The sequence below is a fragment of the Triticum dicoccoides genome, chromosome 7B (genome assembly GCF_002162155.2).
Source record: "Triticum dicoccoides isolate Atlit2015 ecotype Zavitan chromosome 7B, WEW_v2.0, whole genome shotgun sequence".
Lineage (NCBI taxonomy): Eukaryota > Viridiplantae > Streptophyta > Magnoliopsida > Poales > Poaceae > Triticum > Triticum dicoccoides.
In genome coordinates, this window is record NC_041393.1 from 27,442,083 (window position 1) to 27,462,078 (window position 19,996).

Sequence of the window (19,996 nt, forward strand, 5' to 3'; positions counted from 1 at the left end):
GGTTGTTTCTTGTTTACCAGCAATAACCGATATATGATCCATTTTCTGCATATTTTGCTGCCCAACACCAGTTCGACCAATTGCTCAGTAAACAGAGATATTATACTACACTATTCTGGAACATGGCTTGAGAAGCAGTACCATAGGCTCACGTGGCAAAACAGTAGGTGCAAAGGGATCGTGTGTGCAGAGGCTACACAATATGGTTTGTACTCTTTTCCTTGGTACATTGCATGGTTGCTTGTGGATTCCCCTCGTGCTCCTGTAGAATTTAGTGGAAGATTGGTTTCCATGGACATATCTATCATCCTCGCTATCTGTCCCGAGCAACTTCTAGTTCTGAATACAAGCATTTCTTTGTCAACTTGTTATGGGGATTTTCAGTTCAAGCAATTGCAGTTGAAGTACATTTGCACAAGAGATCAATGGAAGATTGCTTGGTCCTCTTGGGGTTCTAATCATTTTCAGTGGCATATTCTACTTGGATCTGAAATGGAAATTCCTTGGCTGTTCATCAAGGTATTTTCAGTTGTTGCACCTTGGCCAGAGTCAAATGGTGAGAAGATTTGCAATCTGTACAAATTCTTGCACTGCTCTGCTTTATTTTCGCAATCCTTGCTCAACAAAGACCATCCAAGTGAATGTTTGTCAATTTTTCACATTGCTGAAACTTCTATGCGTAAATTGGCGAGGCATATTCTTGGACAAGGGACATGTTATGTCAGGGTTCAGCTGAAGCTATCATGTTTCAGCACCGATTGTGTTTTTTCTTGTGGACATGACCAGTCCAATGAGTCAATGGTCATGATGAGGAGGCAGCCTATGGGTATTGGTAAGAGGAAAATTATGAAGACAAATTATTCTCAAGACAGTTCATGGGAGTGGCAGCCTGTTCGTTGGTCGTCATTCTTCTTAATCCCATCTGTAATGCAGCTGATCAGTGTACTGGACTGTCGCCATCATGACCAGGCGAAACACGCTGGAGACTACTGTACTTTTCAGGTTTTGCAACCACCTTGGCCACCACTGATGCGAGCAGGTCTAAACAACCGTGAGACACAGAGTACTTACAGTTTGAAATGCAGCCTTATTGCAGTTATGGATGATCTGCTCTTGGCTGTGAGGGTGCATTCTAATTGTTTTGAGATCGTGATTGATGGTTTCTTGCAAGCTTGGTATCTCTCATGCCTCAGTGGTCATATTATTCAGGGAGCTTATGATCTTATGCAACGAAAGATTTCATGGTTAATTGCAGCAATCTGCCACCTGGTCATTGAGATAGGAGGATCTCTTCATGTCTCCAGGGTCGGGCTGGTGCCCTGTTCTGTACAAGCTCCTTGGGATCCTGGTGGTTCGGCATATAGTCGGCTTGAGGGCAAGCCTAATTTTATGGAGGGGGGATTGTCAGCGACCTGGGCCTCGCTGGCCTCAACCAGGACCCAGCCCAGAAGGAAGACATGGACTACATATACAAGGGAGGCAGCTACACGTGAGTTGGCTTCGGCCGAGGCTTGGCTTAGGCTAGGATAGACATTGTTCATCATCTTGTTCCTCTGGTCTCCTTCTTCCTCTGTAATTCGAGAGTTGTAACCGAATCCATGGTTGATTGAGTGAATTGGTACTGAGATCCTAACAGCCTTGTCTTTTTTCTCGTGTGTGCAGGTTGCTGATCTTCCAGGCGTCTGGCAGATCACTGTCGAGATGAAGGAGCGCGGTTGGGAGCAGGGGAGGAGATGTGCTGCGGGATTCATCCGTGGCTGCGCACAACAACGGCGTGGAGTACGACGATGATGTGAGCATGGAAATGGCATTCTGGGATGACAAGACGGTGCCCATGATCGACGGCGAGCCCAGGGACTGGGGCGTGCATACGACACGGCTTTGCGAGCACATTCTTCGTGCCCAGCACAGGTTCAAGAAACAGGCTGATCAGCACCGCATGGAGCGCTCCTTCGAGGTGGGTGATCATGTTCTCCTCAAGCTCCAGCCCTATGCACAATCATCCGTGGCGAACCGGCCTTGTGCTAAGCTGGCTTACAAGTACTTCGGGCCCTTCGTGGTGCTCGACAGAATCGGCAAGATGTTGTACAAGTTGGAGTTGCCGGCAGACAGCAGGATTCACCCTGTCTTTCACGTATCCCAGCTCAAGCCGTTCACTCCCAACTACACCCCGGTCTTCGTCGAGCTGCCACGACCGCCAGACCTCACCGGCCAAGACGAAGAACCAGTGAAGATCCTGGAGCGGTGCATGGTTAAACATGGCAACAGCGCTCTGGTGCAAGTCAAAGTGCGCTGGCGCCACGACCGGACGGCAACGACATGGGAGGATTACGACACTCTGCGCCGCCGCTTCCCTCACGCACCGGCGTGGGACACACCAGCCGCCGGCGAGGCCGACCAGCAAGCTGCAACTAAAGAAGGAGCTCATTCTGAAGAAGAGGGGAATGTCACACCTGCATCGCCAGGAAGCGATGCGGTGGACGCGTGACGGTGGACCCCACCAGCCAGTTGGTAGGAGAGACAAGTGGACCGCGGCTTTATAGCCAGCTATAGCGAATAGGCAAGTGTGTGTTGTGTGTAGTGTTATCTCTGAAACTCTCCCCCAAACTGTATCTCCTCCCTTGGAAGAAATCCCCTCTCCCAAGTCTCGATCTCATCCTGATTCCCCTCTCTGATCCCCTAGTGCATAGATGAGTTCGTGACAGTTTGTATTTAGAGCTCAGGTTTCGGCCCAGATTTTTGCTCCGCCGCCACTCTTCCCTCTCGATCGAGCCGTAAAATCCATCGCTGCGGGTGCGGTTGCTCCGGCGAGATCTGCGCGAAATCCCCAGCGGGGTTGGCTTGATTCAGAGCGTGTGCGACGGCGCCGCCCAGCAAACCTTCGGCTCAAACCCGCCACATCATCACCGCCATGGCTGAATCCACGGGAGAGTTGAAGACGATGCTGCAGGCGCTGCTGCAGCGGTTCGAAGAGACCATGCTTGCGGGCGACAAGCAGCGCGAGGCCCAGATCGCATTCAACACGCAAGTCTCGGCGGATCTGGCGCATATCCGCAAGCAGCTGGATCTCACCCAGGCCGACGTCGACGAGGTGCGGCAGCAGCGCGAATCACCTTCTTCACCTGCGGCCACTGCGCCTCACCGACCGAGGGATGCCGACCACCACGACGGCGACACACAGGCCTCCACGGTCACGTTGATGGAGCACGCGCGCGGGCCTCTTCCTCAGGGCCCTGCCATGCGCCTCGCCAACAACGGGCCGCCCCTGCTGCCGTTGTGGCATCCTCCCTAGTTCACGGGCACAGGGCAGCCAGCGGAGTTCATGGCGGGCCGTGGCGCACCACGGACCGCGCGACGAGTACATGGTCAAGCCGCCCAAGCATGATTTCCCTCACTTCGACGGTGACTCACCCAGCCTCTGGATCGACCGCTGCATCACCTACTTCGAGCTGTACCGAGTTCCGCCGCACAGTTGGGTGACCACGGCCTCTCTCTACATCGATGGCCATGCGACATGCTGGTAACAGGTACAGGCAGACACACTGTGCGCCGAACTGGGAGGAGTTCACCGCGGCCATCATCAGCAAATTCGCGCCAGATGAGTTTGAGACAGAGATGCACCAGCTGCTCCAGCTTCGTCAGACCGGCACCATTGCCGAGTACAGAACGGCGTTCGAGGTGCACATGTACCACCTGCTCGCCCTCGACGCGTCGCTCAATCCCAAGTTGTTCGTCACGCAGTTCCTGCTAGGTTAGCGCGACGATCTGCGGGCGGCAGTCCGCCTCCAGGAGCCGTCCAGTCTCACACGCGCGGCGGTGTTGGCCCGGATCATCGAAGAGGAAGTGGGCACACAATGTGATCGACCGCGCATTATTCCGGCGGGCCGGCCACCACCACCACCACCACCACCCCTCCAGCTTCCTCCACGGGCCCCGACGGAGCCGCGGCCTGGCACCGTGGGCGTGCCCAACGACGATCTGCCGCGAGAGCGTCAACTGCACGAGCACCGGCGTGCCAACAGCCTCTGCTTCAAGTGTGGAGATCGTTACTCCCGCGACCATCGGTGTAAGCCTGCAACTCAGTTGCTCACAATCCACGTCGGCGACTATGGAGAGGTTCTCAGCGATGACATGGTGCATGCCCTGGACCTGCTCGACGCCCCAGCAGAGCAAGAGCCTGCACCGGAATGTTGCGTGCTCTCCACACACGCGGTTGCCGGCACAGAGTCGCCGCGCACCATCCGTCTGTGCGCGCTCGTCGGCAATCAGGTGATGCTGCTGTTAGTCGACTCCGGGAGCACACACAGTTTCGTCTCCAAGGAGTTCGCCGAGCGTGTGCACGCGGTTTCTGTGCCCGTGCCTGCGGTGGAGGTCCGGGTGGCCAACGGCGAGCGCATGATGTGCAACAGCATGGTAAAGGGACTGAACTGGTGGATTCAAGGACACACGTTCGCCACAGACATGAGGCAACTGGATTTGGGTTCTTATGACGGCGTGCTCGGCATGGACTGGCTGGAGTAGTTCAGCCCGATGACTTGTCACTGGCTGGAGAAGACACTGACGTTCGAGCACCAAGGCGCCATGATCACTCTGCAAGGTGTTCGTCCAAAGCAGAACGACAAGCTGGAAGAAATCAAGCGCGATCAGGTGCGCAAATGGCAAGCTGGGAATGACATTTGGTACATGGCAGTCCTTGATCTGCCCCGTGCACCGGAGCCGCAGATTACCAAGATGACACCCAGTGTCCAGAGTGTACTGACGGACTTCGCGGACGTGTTCGCTGACCCGAAGGGCTTGCCTCCCCATTGCCGCTACGACCATGCAATCACCCTCGTCGACGACGCGCGCCCGGCGAACTCGCGCACTTACCGCTACTCGCCACTACAGAAAGACGAAATCGAGCGCCAGGTGCAAGAGATGCTGCAGTCCGGCATGATTGAGCACAGCATGAGCCCCTTCGCCGCGCCCGTGCTGCTCGTCAAGAAAAAGGACGGCACCTGGCGTTTTTGTGTCGACTACCGCCGGCTCAACGACGCCACTGTCAAAAACAAGTTTCCCCTACCCATTGTCGATGAACTGCTCGACGAATTAGCGGGCGCGGCATTCTTCTCCAAACTGGATCTTCGCGCTGGCTACCATCAGATACGCATGCGCGCGGGCGATGAGGAGAAGACCGCCTTCAAGACCCACCATGGCCATTTCCACTTTAAAGTCATGCCATTCGGCCTGACGAATGCTCCGGCAACATTCCAGTGCCTCATGAACGCGATCTTCGCCAAGTACGTCCGTAAGTTTGTCATAATATTCCTTGATGACATTTTGATCTTCAGTGAAACCTTGGAGGAGCACCTGGAACACCTTCGTCTCGTCCTCGCCCTGCTCCGGGAGCACCAGTTGTACGCCAAGGAGTCCAAGTGTTCGTTCGCCCAGGCCAGTATCTCCTACCTGGGCCACATCATCTCCAAGGAGGGCGTCGCCACGGACCCCGAGAAGACGCAGGCTATGGTCGCGTGGCCTACTCCAACAAACGCGATTGAACTTCGCGGCTTCCTCGGCCTCACCGGCTACTACCGCAAGTTCATCGCGCACTATGGCATCATCGCCAAGCCGCTCACAAGCTTGCTGACCAAGAAGGGCTTCGAGTGGACAGAGAAGGCGCAGGTGGCCTTCGATCTCCTCAAGCGAGAAATGGTGACCGCGCCCGTGCTCGCGCTCCCAGATTTCGAGCGCCCGTTTGCAATCGAGACGGACGCCTGCGACACCAGCGTTGGCGTGGTGCTGGCACAGGAAGGGCACCCGGTGGCGTTCCTCAGCAAGGCCCTGGGGGTGCACAACCAGCGGCTCTCAGCGTATGAGAAGGAGTTCATTGCCGTCATGATGGCAATCGAGAAGTGGCGAGCGTACTTGCAAAGGGGCCCCTTCACCATCATCACCGATCACAAGAGTCTCTGCAACCTGCAGGATCAGCAGCTCGCCACGGACCTGCAACGCAAGGCCATGGCCAAGCTGGTCGGACTCCAATTCCAGTTCCGCTACCGTCGTGGCAGTGAAAACGGAGCCGCGGATGCTTTTTCCCGCGTGGGCGCGTCGCTGAACCTCGACGCGCTCTCCCTGTGCCAGCCTGCATGGGTTCAGGAGGTGGCAAACTCATACGCCACGGATGCTGACGCACAGGATCGTCTGGCTCAGCTCGCGATCCACAGCCCAGATGATGAGGGTTACGAGCTCTACAAGGGCCTCATCCGCAAGAAGGAGCGCCTGTGGATCGGCAAGAACACGGCCTTGCGCACCAAGATCATCAGTGCGCTGCACGACAGCGCGATAGGTGGCCACTCTGGCGCCACGGCCACCTACCAGCGCATCAAGAAGCTTTTTGTGTGGGATGGATTGAAGGCCGTTGTCACCGATTACGTGCGGCAGTGCCCAGTGTGCCAGCACGCCAAGCACGAGCATTCCAAGCCGGCGGGCACGCTCATGCCATTGCCCGTGCCAACCACTCCCTGGCGCGACCTGACCATGGACTTCGTGGAAGGATTACTAGCGTCGGAGGGCTTCGATTCCATCATGGTGGTAGTGGATCGGCTCACCAAGTCAGCACACTTCATTCCGCTTCGTCACCCATTCAAAGCTCCCCAAGTGGCCAAGGTTTTATGGGATCATATCGTCAAGCTGCACGGCATTCCGAGCTTCATTGTCTCCGACCGTGACCGTGTCTTCACCAGTGCTCTCTGGCGCGAGCTCTTTGCCAGCGCAGGCACCAAGCTGCTCTTCTCTACGGCATACCACCCCCAGACAGACGGCCAGAGTGAGTGAGTCAATCAGTGCATGGAAATGTACCTGCGATGCGCGGTGCACGACGCGCCCCGGCAATGGCGCCGCTGGTTGCCGACCGCGGAATTCTGGTACAACTCGTCTTTTCATTCCTCCATCAAATGTTCCCCCTTCAAGGCTCTGTACGGTGTGGAGCCCAACATCAGCGCCATGGCATTCTGGGATGACAAGACGGTGCCCATGATCGACGGCAAGCCCTGGGACTGGGGCGTGCATACGGCACGGCTTCGCGAGCACATTCTTCGTGCCCAGCACAGGTTCAAGAAACAGGCTGATCAGCACCGCACGGAGCGCTCCTTCGAGGTGGGTGATCATGTTCTCCTCAAGCTCCAGCCCTATGCACAATCATCCGTGGCGAACCGGCCTTGTGCTAAGCTGGCTTACAAGTACTTCGGGCCCTTCGTGGTGCTCGACAGAATCGGCAAGATGGCGTACAAGTTGGAGTTGCCGGCAGACAGCAGGATTCACCCTGTCTTTCACGTATCCCAGCTCAAGCCGTTCACTCCCAACTACACCCCGGTCTTCGCCGAGCTGCCACGACCGCCAGACCTCACCGGCCAAGACGAAGAACCAGTGAAGATCCTGGAGCGGTGCATGGTTAAACGTGGCAACAACGCTCTGGTGCAAGTCAAAGTGCGCTGGCGCCACGACCGGACGGCAACGACATCGGAGGATTACGACACTCTGCGCCGCCGCTTCCCTCACGCACCGGCGTGGGACACACCAGCCGCCGCCGAGGCCGACCAGCAAGCTGCAACTGAAGAAGGAGCTCATTCTGAAAAAGAGGGGAATGTCACACCTGCATCGCCAGGAAGCGATGCGGTGGACGCGTGACAGTGGACCCCACCAGCCAGTTGGCAGGAGAGACAAGTGGACCGTGGCTTTATAGCCAGCTGTAGCGAATAGGCAAGTGTGTGTTGTGTGTAGTGTTATCTTTGAAACTCTCCCCCAAACTGTATCTCCTCCCTTGGAAGAAATCCCCTCTCCCAAGTCTCGATCTCATCCCGATTCCCCTCTCTGATCCCCTAGTGCGTAGATGAGTTTGTGACACAGGGGAGTCGGCCGTCAAGCCGGCTCCACGGTCGCCGGACTGGATTAAGAGGTACAAGGGAGCAAATTCTTCTGAATGTTTTAACCCGTAGTGCGTTTTCAACCTGCTGTTCTGTTCTGGTAATGTTGATGTTGTGTAAAATAACCAAAAATTCAGTGGTGCTCTCTGTGTCTATTACCACCAGAGCCAGTCAGCTAGAAGATTCATCCCATAAAAAAATGTAGGGGGAAAGGGGTTGAGCCAATTGAGTGGTGCGCCCCATGAATTGCTTCTGTATTAGACAGTACGGGATTGCTTTGTTTGTCTAGTGCCTGTGGTTTGTTTAGGATCCCCGCTACCACAGAGATTAGAAAATATTTCCAATTAGTGCTACTGTATCGTTACACATGAGGCATAACCAGCAGGCAAGGGTGGGCGCTACTGTATCGTTAGGATGTTTGTTGTCTGGCTTTGTTTCTGTCGCATATGTTCGTCGTCGACAAGCAGGTCCGCCAATGATTTTTTTTTCTAGTTTTTTGCACGTCATGCTTGAAATCATTATTTCCGCATGGGCGTCTATGGGGTGAGGATGGTGAGGTGGGGGAAATTATGAAAACAATCAGGAACTGGTTTCTCTTGATGTTTTGTGTTTGTATTTTTTGGGTGTGTTGTTTTTCACGCAGAGTTTGTGCGGACACTATTCCTACAGAAAGAACAACCTGGGAAGGATGGGGACCCTCAAAAAATCTATAAGGGGCTTTGCGGAGCGAGACAGCGAAGAGTTTGTCAAGCCAGAGGTAGGCACCACATTTGACACGTTGACGGAAACGTACGACTTCTACAATCTATACTCATGGGAACATGGTTTCGGTATAACGAATAGCAAAAGCCGACTGAATCCAGGCAAGCGGAAGACAAATGCAGGAGATAGTCTGTGGTTGCTCGGTAAGGATGCAGAAGTGAAATGAATTTAGACAAGAAATACAGGCGATAAAAAGCACACTGCCAGATACAGTCCACCGGTGATTTAAGTGGCACGTCTTGAAGGCTAAAGAAAGTTTGGGGGTTCTGCACGGGGATAGAAAATGAATTTAGATAGGAGTTTCATAAAGTCATAAACCATATGCTCACAGTGGACGAGATCGAGGAAGCGTGGTCTTATCTACTGGAGAAGTACGACCTGTAGACACACTCGTACATGACGCAGATTTTCGAGATAAGGGAGAAGTGGGCGAAGTCGTATTTCAAGGGAATTTTTTGTGCCAAGATGACAAGTACCCAGAGGAGTTAGAGTGTGAACCATATGCTGAAGAACTATGTACCCTCCGGCTCTCCGATGCATAAGTTTGTTAGGCAGTACATGCGGTTGCAGTTTGATCGTCAATCAGATGAGAGTTATGAAGAGAAGAAAACTAAAATCATAAGTGCAGCTTCATTGAGAAAGAAATGGTAGAGACATGAGAAGTGGAGCAAGGTGGTTTTCCTAGTAAAAATGACCGGTAATGGTTGAGAGTTTGAGTGCGAATGCGGGCTGTTTGAGTACATAGGCATGGCGTGTTGTCATATACTTCAGGTTCGTGAATGCCAGACTCACACAAAACTTTGTTTCTTCAAGGCAGTCTCTGGATGTTGGTTAACTCTTTCGTGGTTGGCTTCATTTTCAGTTGATCCAGTTGGGAGACGCTAGTGTGGAAGCTTAACACTGATGGGACTCTTCAATAAAGCTATTTAGGTGATGGCTCCTTTTGACCAGGCGAGGAATGGGCTGGGACAGGAGGATTGTGTCAGCGGCAAGAAGCAAGGCAATGTCGATGAAAAATAAACCAAGGCTGGCGAGGATGAGTATGTCGTGCTGCCGGGGCATAGCAATCCTTTGGTTGGCCTGGGAGCGCTGTCGAAGAAGGAAAGTGCAGGGAGGCCGACAAACGCAAGAGGCCAGGCACCTTACGAAGGAATGAGTAAGAGTAGATTATGTAGCATCTGCAAAATTCAAGGCCACAAACGAACAACTTGCCCGCAGAGAGGAGACGTTCCCAAAGTTCAGAGGAAAGAAGCAAAACTGCAGCAAGTGTGGTGTCACTGGTCATCGGAAGAACACCTGCGACAGGCCAGCGGGAAAAGTTGTTTAGGGCGTACTGTTGTACTAGCAATTAGGACCAAAAGTGGTTGTAGAATGCACATGTCGTGGGTGTGATGTGCACGTTAATGAACTATTATCGTGATGATAAGATAACTAAATCTGTTACATATGTTGTGGTAAATACAGATTTTGAAATGCATAAGCAGGTACAGGGGCAGCCAGTGCCACACGGTTGGCATGCATGGGGTGGGAGAGTCAGTAAGTTTGAACTTTCAAAATTTGAAGGTGAACAGGATGCCTGTGGTGTGGCGGGTGATGGTTTGAATAGAAGCCGGAGGGGTCATGCGACGGCCAAGCAGACCATGATTAGCTGATTTCGAATTAGATAGTACTATCATATGGTAGTACGAGCCATTTCGAATTTTCGTGTCAAAAAGATCTACTGCCGCTCAAAAAAATAGCTCCTCATTCGTCAATGATTAGCTGATTAAAATGTAAATTTGAACCCTTCGCCCCCGCGTCGCTCTCAGCGGCACGGGCGGAGCTTAGCGCCGCAGCCGCCGGCCACCTCCCACCTCCTCTCACGCCGCCACAGGGCGCCGCCGGGCAAAGCCCGTACAGCGTTGGCGGCGGCGGGGCCGTCTTCTCTCGCGCGCGCTTCGGCAGATCCCGGATGGATCTCGAACGGCAGCTGCTGATGTGTGCACGCGGCGTTGCTTGGCTGGGTGGCCTCGTGCCTTGTCTCGCGCGTCAGGGTCTCCATCGACGGCGCTGGAGGCTGGCTACTGCTGCTGGGGGCGGCAGCCGGTGCTCGCGGTGAGCGAAAGCCGGGGCGGCGGCCTCGGAGCTTGGGCATCTGCTGGGCGACGCGGCGGGGCTGGCTACGAACCGATGCGCGACGGATCGAGGGATTCGGCGCTCTGTTCTGGAGTTGGCAGGGCATGCGCCTCGGTCAGGCGCGGGCGGCGGCTTGGCCGCGAGGGGCGTGGCTGTGCGTGCTGCGCGGATCTGAGGTGGTGAGGACGCCAACGGAACTGGCGTCGCCAGGATCCTAGGATGGAGCCGCTGCAGATCTGCAGAGGTGCACGGTACCGGCGCGCGAAGGTCCCGGGCAGCGCCATCGGCGTGGCTCGGAGGCCCGTGGAGGTGCAGGTGTGGCGGATCCGGTCTCCGGCGCGCGTGGTGTGCGTGGTGCGTGTCTGATGCAGAGCTGCGACAGGGAACCATGGTGGCTCACGGCCTCGGGTGGTGCACGTGCACCTCCGTTTCTTGCCGGCATGGTGCTCGGCAGGGCATGGTGGTCGTCCGGTGGCTCTGCTCTCGGTCGGCTGTTGATGGATCTGTCGGCTAGCGCCGGTGATGGTCTGCTGGTGGTCTTCGCGAGGTGCGGTTGGCTGCGGTGATGACAACCTCTTCATCTACGGGCTGGTTCGTTGGTGGTGATGGCGCTTGGTGGGGCCGATCTGGGTCGGGGGTGTTGAGAGCTCGGGTGAAGATTCTGTCTCGGCTTTGTGTCGTGGCCATCGATGGTGGCGGCTATGGCCGTCGTTGATCTTTTTGAGGCATCGTTGCTTTGCTGTCGCACCTCTCCCGCGAGGGCCTCTCCGGGGGGAAACCCTTTATCTTCTGTGACCGGACGATGATGGCGTCTTGGTGTCGTATTCCCTTTTGGGGGCTTCGTATTTGGAGCTCGGCATCGATGAGCACGACCATTGGATAGCGGCGGTTTTGGCGGTCAAGCTTCTGTGGCAACGATGATGGTGGGAGCGACGTCGGCGACGCTGCAATGGTTGAGGTAGTCGGCTCTTCTTGGGCGTGTTCGCGGGATTGCCCTCGGTTTATTTTGCTACTATGAAGTCGAAGCTGTGGCGGCAGGGCCCTGCGGTGTACGATGACTGGTGCAGCTGGACCGTTTGGCGATCTTCCCTGGCGCCAGCCTTGCCTGGTTTTGTCCTTCGTAGTTCTCCGACAGAGTCGGAGCTGCGTTGTTTGGTCGCAGGTGGCTGAGTTTGGCGCGGACCTTCATGCAACTTCACTCAGGTACTACAGTGTGATTGAGTCGGCGATCGCCTACGGCGAAGTCAGAATCGTTTGCTCAGGGTTTAGGGTTGGCGATGACACCTCGCCTGTGTGATGTCTTGATGAGACACTCTTTGGAGTGCATGGAGTATCTTATGCGTGCTGCTCAGCGGTTGTGACGGTTTTAACCCGATTTTTCATTAATAAACGGGGCAACTCTCTTTTTATTATTAATAGATGAGCCTAAACTTTTGCCTCCGTTTAAAAAAAAAGTTAGCTGATTAAATAACTGAACTGAAGGGTATGATGTTATATACGTACGGTCAATTCTTCGCTATAACCGCTACCGTCGCGTAAAATTACACTTACATTTTCAAGATATAAACGTATAGGCTGTCGACTCGTATCGTAGCATCTGTAGCCACACAGTGACGCAGCAAATTCAGATTGTTGCCGTGGAAACCATGACAAGACAGTGCACTTCATCAAAGCTAAAGAAGAAAACTGCAATTTCAGAAGACCCCCAAGCTCCAAAGCAAATGTAATGTAGAAAACACTCACACGCACGGGCTGAGAAACCAGCCGGCCGGCTGCTGTTGCTAAAATCCCAGCTCTGTCCCTGTCCTGTGTCATGCAACTGTGCAAGACAAGCTGGAAGGCGCCTGTGGGCGGCCCATGCCATGGCACGCACAAGCATCGCCTGAGGAAGGGCACAGACCGTTTTTACCAACCCGTTGCGTTTTCTACTGTACACACAAATGGTCATGCTGCCTGCTTGTTGCGCCCGTTAACAGACACCGTCTGATGGGAGCACAGGCTCTTCTACGGTGCCAGCCAGGTGCGGCGGCGGATCAGGGCGCAGATTGAAGGAGGGGTTATAATCACACTGCCACGTTCTGCTGCTGGAGCCACTCCTGGATGGCGGAGCGGAGGGCGATGTTAGGGATGAGCTCGTCGTGTTCAAGCGGCAGGTTGGTCATCGGGGACGTGTCGCTGCCCGTGCTGAACCAGCTCCGGATGAAATCGCGTTCGTAGGTGAAGCCGTCCGCCGCAATGTGAGGGTCGTTCATGACATCCTGAAATTTTCACAACTTGATGGTTAGCCAAAAGGCAGCAGAGAGAAAATAACATGCTAGGCAGGAAGTTTCTATAACATGACAAGATAAATGACACATTCACCTTTACGATCCAACTTATCAAGTATTGTCATCTAATTGGTTCATGTGCTCCTGAATAGGGGAAACTCAGATGATTCCTTCCTACTCACCTGAGATATAGGACAGATGAAGTATGACGGTATGCGGTTTTCATCCAGCACTGATCCCGAAGACGAAGGCGAAGCTGACGTTGCATTGCCCCTCATGGACTCGAGTGCTCTTATTGTTTCTGTGAGCTGATGCTGAAGATTCTCATTGTGCTCGGTGGCTTTCTGAAATTCCTCACTGACCTCATCTTGTCGTACTTTAAGTTGTTGGAACTCTTGTTCTATTTTCGAAAGACATTCCTCAGCTTCTCTTCGTTGTTGGACTTGGTTTAAATATAAGTCCTCTGATGTCCTGGCCTGCAGAAATCAAAGTATCAACCATTTTACGATCAACGAGTTGACTAATGTGCCTTCATGAAACACTAACAATAGCCCAGGAACTTTGTACAAAGAAAGGGTGCATCCAGAGAATGTGCAACATGTGAACCCTGGAGTCTATATAAGATGACTTTTTGAAAGTAGAAATGATTAAGATGAGAATTCTTTGGGACATCCCGGTGTGTGTTAGACATTCCAGCATAAAGAGAAATTACCATTCGTTCAGATTCAATCCGCCTCAAGCGCTCATCAGAGGCTTCCTTCTTGAGTGCTGCAGCTTCTTCCATGAGTTTTTGGAGTTTATTACGCAAATCATTGTCTGAACTAACATTTCCCTATTAGGATCATTGAGAGAAAATAATTAGTCACTTAGGGTAATACTCCCACTGTAAACAAATATAAGATGACATCTTAAATATAAGATGACATCTTATATTTGTTTACAGAGGGAGTAGAACTTAACTAGATTTTTTTAAAGGGGGTACAGTTCTAACTATTAACTACTCCCTCTGTTCCATAATGTAGTACATATAGACTTTTTGAAAAGTCAAACTTGACAAACTTTGATCAAGTTTGTGGAGAAAAACATTTACATCTAGAATGCCAAACATAGATCATTAGATTCAACATAAGATGTAGTTTCATATTTATATATTTGGTATTCTAGATATAAATAGTTTTTCTGTAAATTAGGTCAAAGTTTGCAAAGTTCGCAAACTTTGACTTTTCAAAAAATCTATATGCACTACATCATATACCGAAGTGAGTAGCTAGCAAGTTCTCATTGAGCTATCTTCATGTACCCCATACCCCCTGTTTAAGGTTTCTAAGTGCGAAAAGTCCATTCTGCACCCGAGCTCATATGCTCCCACATGAACAGTAAAATCGAAAAAAATTCAAAAAATTCCAAATTTTTTTTGAGACAAACATTGACAAAAGTTCTAAGTGCCTGCAAAAATTCGTCATGAAATCACATTCCTAAAAGGCGTGGCAAAAAAAAAACAAATTCAGTGCTTCAAAATGCGTTTGAAAGTAGCTTTTTCAGAGTACTTTTTTTGTATTTTTTGCCACGCCTTCTAGGAATGTGATTTCACGACGAATTTTTGCAGGCACTTAGAACTTTTGTCAATGTTTCACTCAAAAAAAAATTGGAATTTTTTGAAATTTTTTTGATTTTTTTTCGATTTTACTGTTCATACGGGAGCATATGAGCTCGGGTGCAGATTAGCCGCGTCTTCTAAGTGCTACTTCTTACAGTTAAATTATATGTAGGCCAAGGACTACAGTCTACAGCAGTCACACTGAACCACATATGCAATACATCCACTTCCAAGAACTAAACAGAATCAGGTAAGGATGGAATCCATGTTAAAAGAAAATCAACTAGACCAACCAAGATGTCTTCCAAATCATCAGGCCCAACATCACCGCCATTAGATCTGTTAATGCATGCTGCACATCTAGGCCAACAAAACAAGTCAGTTCAAGTTATAGTGCCAACAAAGCTAACAGAGGGTTGGAAAGCTACCTCCTTAAGCCATCAATTACAACGAGATTGTTTGGGTCACACTTCAGACCCTCTATGTATGTTGCCAGAGCACTTTCATAATACTCCATCAGGAATTGTACATTCGCTTTACGCACATAGCCCTTCAGGAAAGTAGGATCCAACTCAATACATTTTTCGGCATCTTCCAGACCTTTAGGCAGATTTCCTAGATAGATGTGGCATTGAGCTCTATTGCTAAAGACCTGGATAATCAGTTATAACAATACCATTAAATCACAATATCACAAGAATCGGGGTGGCATGATAACGAGGGGCATGCATCACAGTAGATAATGTATAACATACGGAGTATATGACAGGTCAAAGATGGCATGTTTATTGAAGAACTGTTTTTATTAATCAGAGAATCTTCTATTTTCAGTGGAGAAATAAATTTAACCAATGAGGTAAAGTTGCCTTCAGATGTTATATGAAGCTTGAAGCATAATCAACGTAAACCAAAATCCTTACTCTGGGATCATTTGGATTCTTTTCAATGGCTTCAGTATAGTGAGCTGTTGCTTCCTGATAATTTTGCCTCTGGAATAATTCATTGCCTGCAACATGTGCACACAATCAGAAGCAGTAGTTCGACATCACAATGGCATGCATGATACTAACTGGGATCGGGATATATCATGCTCGAAGAAAGAACATAGGACACTACGAGCTATGTCCACTTGTTTTCATTTTAGTTATTTATTCCAAACAATTGAGTGTTCCGTTGAGAGACCACCTCATCCCAGGATGATTTGTCCTGATGAGATGAGCACATGAATTTCGTGCGATGGCACTGTCTCTCATTTTATAAGTAGTGTGCTTATGAGGGGGGAGGTGGTAAACTGGTAATGAACCCAAAAAAACCTCAAAACACAAAATTGATTTGATCCAGAGTTAGGATCTGAGTTTCCATTCACCATGTGTTTCTCTGCACTGGATACATCAAGTGCTCCAGTCCATTCATTTGTGGTTTGAGGTTCTAAGCCTCAGTCCTATACACACAATAAGTAAACCTTGGAGAACATACTGTATTTGCAATTTACTTTTTATTTCTTCTTGCAGATATCAAGTTAAAAGTTTGAAATTTCCAAGAACTAAATACTCGCAATTAATGACTATGTTTTTGGAGAAATTTCTTGATAACAGGGGTGACAGGCGCCTAAAATTATTTTCCATTTTGTTGGGAAACTGAATGTAGCCACAGGCAAGAGCACAAGACAATCGGTACACAGCAATCACACTTCACAGCAGTAGTAGTACATTGCAGTGCCACAATCAGCAGCGTCGTGTCAGGATTCAGGAAAAGCACCCAAACCTCTCTGGCGGTGGTGGTCGGCGGCTTCCTGATCCAGCCGCTCCCGCTCCTCGATCTCCTTCCTGGCGGTCTCCGCCTGGTCCAGCTTGTCGCGCGTGTCCTCGCTGTAGTGCTCGGCCAGCGACTGCTGCAGCGCCCTGATCGCCGGCGCGTAGTCCGCGGCGCAGGCCGCGAGCTTTAGCAGCGCGGACGCCTTCCGCGACAGCGCCCGCGCGAGCAGCCTGTTGTCGGCGCGGAGCTCCCTGCCCCTCTCCACCGCCTCCTCGCAGTCCCTCACGCACTCCCTGTACTGGAACGGGAGACCCCAGAGCGCGATGAAGGAGGGACGGCGACCGAGAGAAGCGACGGGGGGAAAAGCGAGGGTTTGGGGCGGGGGGATCAGAGGGGATGACCGACCTTGGACATGAGGAGGTAGGCGGCGGCGCGGTTGGTGAGGAAGGAGATGTCGCGGGGGTCGAGGGCGGCGCCGCGGGTGTAGTGGTCGACGGCCGTCTCGAGGTACTGCTTGCGGTAGGCGTCGTTGCCGGCCTCCTTCTCCCGCTGCGCCTCCGCCGCCCGCCCGTCCTCCGCCTCCATCGCCGGCACGCTTCTCTCTCGGGGGCGGGGGCCGCGGGAGCCGGCAATGCGCTTCGGTCGCCGGCGCGGCCACCCGGCGGTTACGGAAGCGGAAGTGGAAGTGGAAGGGGGGAGACTTGACCGGGGACAGGGCGAGCAGAATCTCTGGCTGGTCGTTGGGGCCCACCTCGACCGCCCGGCTCAAATGAAATGCTCCGCCTCCGCTTTCTCCTGTGCTTCGTCTTCTGCCGCTGCTCCGCCGCTCCCACCGGTCGCTCCGGTCCCCAACGCCGCTGTCACGGTCGTGGCCGCCGGTCTTTGTTTGTGCCGGTTGCCTCTCTCGTGCAGCACGGGGGTCCAGCACTGTGTGTGGAGGGCCCGATGTACCATTACCAAGGGGAAGGTCCGTCGCTCAAGTAAAAAATTGATAGAAATGGTGAACTATGCCCAAGGTTGCCTTATTTCAAAAAAAAAAATGCCAAGGTTGCCCCACCAAGACCCTGGCTAGCAAAAAATTAGTTGAGATTTTACATGTCAAAAAATTGGCTAACATTGAATGAAAAAATGAACTAGATTAGGCGAAAAGAGTGTTGGCATGCCAAAAGCTTTTTTCTTTTCTTTTGAGAATGGCATGCCAAAAGGTTGACAACCATCCAAACAAAGATCAACCTTTCAGTCATGAACAAAAAATTGATACGGTACACATTGGTGGCAATCCAAACACAACATGATGACTTAGAGCATTTTAAGCCGTTGGCCGCCCCAAGGGGGCGCGTAAAATCGTTGTCTGGGGGCGAATCGGCGCTAAAATCGGCGTGGGGGCTTTCGGGTTCCCAGCCGCCGGCCCGAGGGTCACCCCCAGAAGGTGTTTTAAATTATTTTTGAAAAGGAACTCGGCTAAAATTTGACAAACGGGACAAAGATTCCGCTAAAATTCGGTGAACATGACATTACTTAGGCGACCTAAATAGTTTTTTACATAGCAATTGAAATACTAAAAAAAAGGCCGCAACTACAGGGCAAAGAACGCGCTGAGCGCGGCGAAGTCGCCGCCGTCGCCGTTGTCCACGTCGTCCTTCTCCTCCTTCACGCGGCCGCCCCTGCAGGACCCCTGCCCGGGGTCGCCCTGGCGGACTGGTGCCAGCGCGTCGGCGTCGTTGAGAACGAGGGCGCCTCCCTCGTCGCGGCCACGGCGCCGAGCGGTGAACTGCTCTAGGGCGCGGCACTGGCGTTCTAGCTCCGTCCGCGCCCAGTCTACGCGCGCCCACTTCAAGGCCGCCTCGTCGGGGAGCCCCGGCTCCGTCTTCACGGCGGCGAGTCCTACCTCTGTCTTCACGGAGGCGAGCCCGGGCTCCGTCTTCACGGCGGCGGCGAGCCCTGGCTCTGTCTTCGGCTTGACGAAGGGGGAGGAGCCGAGGAGGAGGCGCGCCCGCCCTCATTGATGACGATGCCAGTGTTGCAGGTGCGCCGGCCGAGCGGCGTCTCCGCGGGCTCGGCCTTGATGCTGAACAGTGCCGGCGACCCGGAGGAGGAGGAAGAAGAGGACGCCGTCCTCCTTGGCATCCATTGGCCGCCGCTCCGGGCCGGGGCGGCAGGGCACGTCAACGGCGGGTTGTTGCCGCCCTTGAGGTGCCGGAGAACGGCGGGAAGCGAGTGGCCGGGGGCGCCCCACCACAGGCAGCACCCCTCGCTGTTCTTGGTGCCCCGTACCACCGGTGCCGCGTTGGTGGAGGCAAGCCGCTGCGCCTGCCGGTGCTGGAAGTATGCCGCCCACGTCTCATGGTTGTCGGCGGCTTACTGCGGGAGGGCCCGCTGCTCCTCCGTCAGTGATGACTGCATGCGGTCGACCTCGTCGGTGAAGTAGTCGACGCGCGCGGTGACGTCGGGCAGCGGGGGGATGGGGACGCCACCTGCATTGAGCATCCACCCCCCGGCCCGGCGCGCATGTCGGGAAGCGTCGGGATGTTGGCCTCGAACATCAAGTGCGTTTCCCACTCGTGCAGCGAGCGGCGGCCGAAGCCGTTGGCCGCCGCGGAAGGAAATATTCCCTAGAGGCAATAATAAAGTTATTATTTATTTCCTTAAATCATGATAAATGTTTATTATTCATGCTAGAATTGTATTAACTGGAAACATAATACATGTGTGAATACATAGACAAACAGAGTGTCACTAGTATGCCTCTACTTGACTAGCTCGTGAATCAAAGATGGTTAAGTTTCCTAACCATAGACATGAGTTGTCATTTGATTAACGGGATCACATCATTAGGAGAATGATGTGATTGACATGACCCATTCCGTTAGCATAGCACCCGATCGTTTAGTATGTTGCTATTGCTTTCTTCATGACTTATACATGTTCCTATGACTATGAGATTATGTAACTCCCGTTTACTAGAGGAACACTTTGTGTGCTACCAAACGTCACAACGTAACTGGGTGATTATAAAGGTGCTCTATAGGTGTCTCCGAAGGTACTTGTTGGGTTGGCGTATTTCGAGATTAGGATTTGTCACTCCGATTGTCGGAGAGGTATCTCTGGGCCCTCTCGGTAATGCACATCACTATAAGCCTTGCAAGCAATGTATCTAATGAGTTAGTTACGGGATGATGCATTACATAACGAGTAAAGAGACTTGCCGGTAACGAGATTGAACTAGGTATTGAGATACTGATGACAAAGGGAACAATGTGTGTTGTTATGCGGTTTAACCGATAAAGATCTTCGTAGAATATGTAGGAGCTAATATGAGCATCCAGGTTCCGCTATTGGTTATTGACCGGAGACGTGTCTCGGTCATGTCTACAGAGTTCTCGAACCCGTAGGGTCCGCACGCTTAAAGTTAGATGACAGTTATATTATGAGTTTATGTGTTTTGATGTATCGAAGGTTGTTCAGAGTCCCGGATGTGATCACCGACATGACGAGGAGTCTCAAAATGGTCGAGACATATAGATCGATATATTGGACGACTATATTTGAACACCGGAAAGGTTCCGGGTGAGATTGGGACAATACTGGAGCTCTAGGAG

The 19,996-nt window shown here is 52.3% G+C and overlaps 1 protein-coding gene across 1 annotated transcript; it reads right to left on the reverse strand.

The window, feature by feature from the left end:
- Positions 1-12,452: 12,452 nt before the first annotated feature.
- Positions 12,453-17,254, reverse strand: LOC119339883 (U-box domain-containing protein 70-like). The gene is made up of 8 exons (XM_037611782.1): positions 16,803-17,254; positions 16,407-16,695; positions 15,563-15,648; positions 15,071-15,294; positions 14,936-15,002; positions 13,758-13,877; positions 13,228-13,521; positions 12,453-13,036 (listed from the first exon to the last, which is right to left on the reverse strand). Exons 1-8 carry the CDS (start codon positions 16,980-16,982, stop codon positions 12,842-12,844), a joined length of 1,455 nt encoding a protein of 484 aa, XP_037467679.1. The 5' UTR covers positions 16,983-17,254; the 3' UTR covers positions 12,453-12,841.
- Between the last annotated feature and the right edge of the window lie 2,742 nt (positions 17,255-19,996).